The 2319-nt window shown below is 52.5% G+C and overlaps 1 protein-coding gene across 1 annotated transcript; it reads left to right on the top strand.

Annotated features, from left to right (window-relative positions):
* The first annotated feature begins 321 nt into the window (after positions 1-321).
* LOC119306254 (UDP-glycosyltransferase 83A1-like) lies at positions 322-1877 on the top strand. Its single transcript, XM_037582526.1, has 2 exons — positions 322-802; positions 911-1877. The coding sequence occupies exons 1-2, from the start codon at positions 322-324 to the stop codon at positions 1804-1806; spliced, it is 1377 nt and encodes a 458-aa protein (XP_037438423.1). The 3' UTR covers positions 1807-1877.
* Positions 1878-2319: the final 442 nt, after the last annotated feature.

Below are 2319 nucleotides of genomic sequence, written 5' to 3' on the forward strand. Positions count from 1 at the left end.
ATATATATATATATATATATATGTACAACGTGGTCCACACTCCACTCCACAACTTCATAAAAACTTATCAACACGATGTGATGAGTCATTACCCAGATAACCCTTTCTTTGGAAGAGACAAAAATGTGGTCTGTTGACTAGAGATGAGCTGATGCAACATCAATTGGTCTGCAGACCCTTATATATGCACATGTGTGAGCATATATGACAGACTACCCGTCCATCCCTGTCGTCCGCGTCCACCGGGAGACCCTGTGACAAACTTTGCTCTTGCAAATTTGTCAAGGCATACTCCATTTCTAGCGCGAACAACCTAGCTCAATGGCGGCTGCTGCTGCTCAAGCTCAACCTCGTGTCATGGTGCTACCCTTTCCTGCCCAGGGCCACGTCATCCCGCTCATGGAGCTGTCCCGCAAGCTCGTCGAGCACGGCTTGGAGATCGACTTCGTCAACACCGAGTTCAACCACGGCCGCGTCCTCCAAGCCTTGGCAGAGGACGGAGCAATCCCAGGAGGAGTTCACATGCTCTCCATTCCAGACGGCCTGGGGCCTGCCGACGACCACACGGACATCGGCGCGCTGGTCAAGGGACTGCCGGCCGCCATGTCCGGCCGCCTCGAGGAGATGATCAGGTCGAGGAAGACGAACTGGATGATAGCGGACGTGTCCATGAGCTGGGCGCTGGACCTGGCAACCACGGTGGGCGTCCGTGTCGCCTTGTTCTCCACGTACTCTGCAGCCGTGTTTGCGCTTAGGATGAACCTCCCAAAATTGATCGAGGACGGTGTTGTTGATGAAAGTGGTAAGAGCAAATCAAAATTTCCATCCCCATGTAACTCGTTAGTTTCCTAGTCTTCTCTTGGTATGTAGACTGTACACCATGAACATGGACACCACGTACATTACGCAGGGAACGTGAAGAGGCACGAGAGGGTCCAACTGATGCCGCCCGTTGACGCGGCAGAGATCCCCTGGGTCAGCCTTGGCAGCACGCCTGAGAGGCGCAGAACCAACATCCAGAACGTCCTCAGGACCAACCGGTTGATGCCGCTAGCTGAGACGATCATATGCAACACCTTCATGGAGATGGAACCTGACGCTCTGGCCCTGCTCCCGAACGCGCTGCCGCTCGGCCCACTGGTAGCGCCGACGTCGAGGCCGGCCGGACATTTCCTGCCCGAAGACCTCACCTGCCTCGCCTGGCTCGACGCGCAGGCCCCCTGCTCCCTCGTCTACGTCGCCTTCGGGAGCTCCGGCATCTTGGACGCGACGCAGTTCCAAGAGCTTGCTGACGGGCTCGCGCTCTCCGGCCGACCGTTCCTGTGGGTCGTCCGGCCAAACTTCACCACCGGAGCCACAGAAGGTTGGCTCGACGCGTTCAAGCGCCGCGTCGAGGGAAAGGGTCTCATCGTGGGCTGGGCGCCGCAGCAGCGCGTGCTCTCGCACCCCGCCGTCGCCTGCTTCGTGTCACACTGCGGGTGGAACTCGACCATGGAAGGCATGCTGCATGGCGTGCCGTTCCTCTGCTGGCCGTACTTCGCTGACCAGTTCGCCAACCAGAGCTACGTGTGCAACGTGTGGGGCACCGGCATCAAGCTTTGCCGAGACGAGCGAGGGGTCGTCACCAAGGAGGAGATCGAGAGCAAGGTGGCACGGCTGCTCGGCGACGAGGGAGTCAAGGCGAGGGCTGCGACGTGGAAGAACGAGGCTTGTGCGAGCATTGAAGAGGGAGGGTACTCGCATCAGTGCCTTCTCAAGCTTGTGAACTTGCTCGGAGAGGTGGGATCCCATCCCATCACCGCGTGATCACGACACCAGACATCGGACGGCTCCAAACATCTACGTTGATATACAAAAAGTAAAAGTCAAACAGCTTAGATATATAGCAACAAAAAATAATGGTTTGACATAGTAGCAACAAAAAAAACTAGTGAAATGGTCCACAAGGCTCAAGGCATGATCTTCCTGCTTGTTAGAATAACTAGTTGAACGCCCGTGCGTTGCCACGGCCATTTAAAATATTTTTTTGAAGTTATATATATAAATATAATGCATGTTATATTTCACATGCATACAAAAAATAGCCAGTAACAATCGGGTAATAATTTAAAGCAATGATCCAACTAATAATCTGTAAGTACATAGGTAGCAATGATCCAACTAAGAATCTATAATGAATTAATATCTACTTGATGGGCTTAAGATATTCCCAATATCAGAACTGTTATGTTTAGGTTCATTGTGAATATTTGAGCAAGTATAGTAAAATTTCTTCCTCAACTCATAATCATCTTGTATAAGCAATATATCTAGTTAGCA

This window comes from Triticum dicoccoides, chromosome 5B (genome assembly GCF_002162155.2).
Source record: "Triticum dicoccoides isolate Atlit2015 ecotype Zavitan chromosome 5B, WEW_v2.0, whole genome shotgun sequence".
NCBI classification, from domain to species: Eukaryota; Viridiplantae; Streptophyta; class Magnoliopsida; order Poales; family Poaceae; genus Triticum; species Triticum dicoccoides.

What these genes read in the sequence shown, in the direction of transcription:
- LOC119306254 (XM_037582526.1), top strand. Translation starts at nt 322, where the DNA reads ATGGCGGCTGCTGCTGCTCAAGCTCAACCTCGTGTCATGGTGCTACCC. An exon ending in CGGTGTTGTTGATGAAAGTG is followed by an intron (nt 803 to 910) that starts GTAAGAGCAAAT and finishes TACATTACGCAG; the next exon opens with GGAACGTGAAGAGGCACGAG.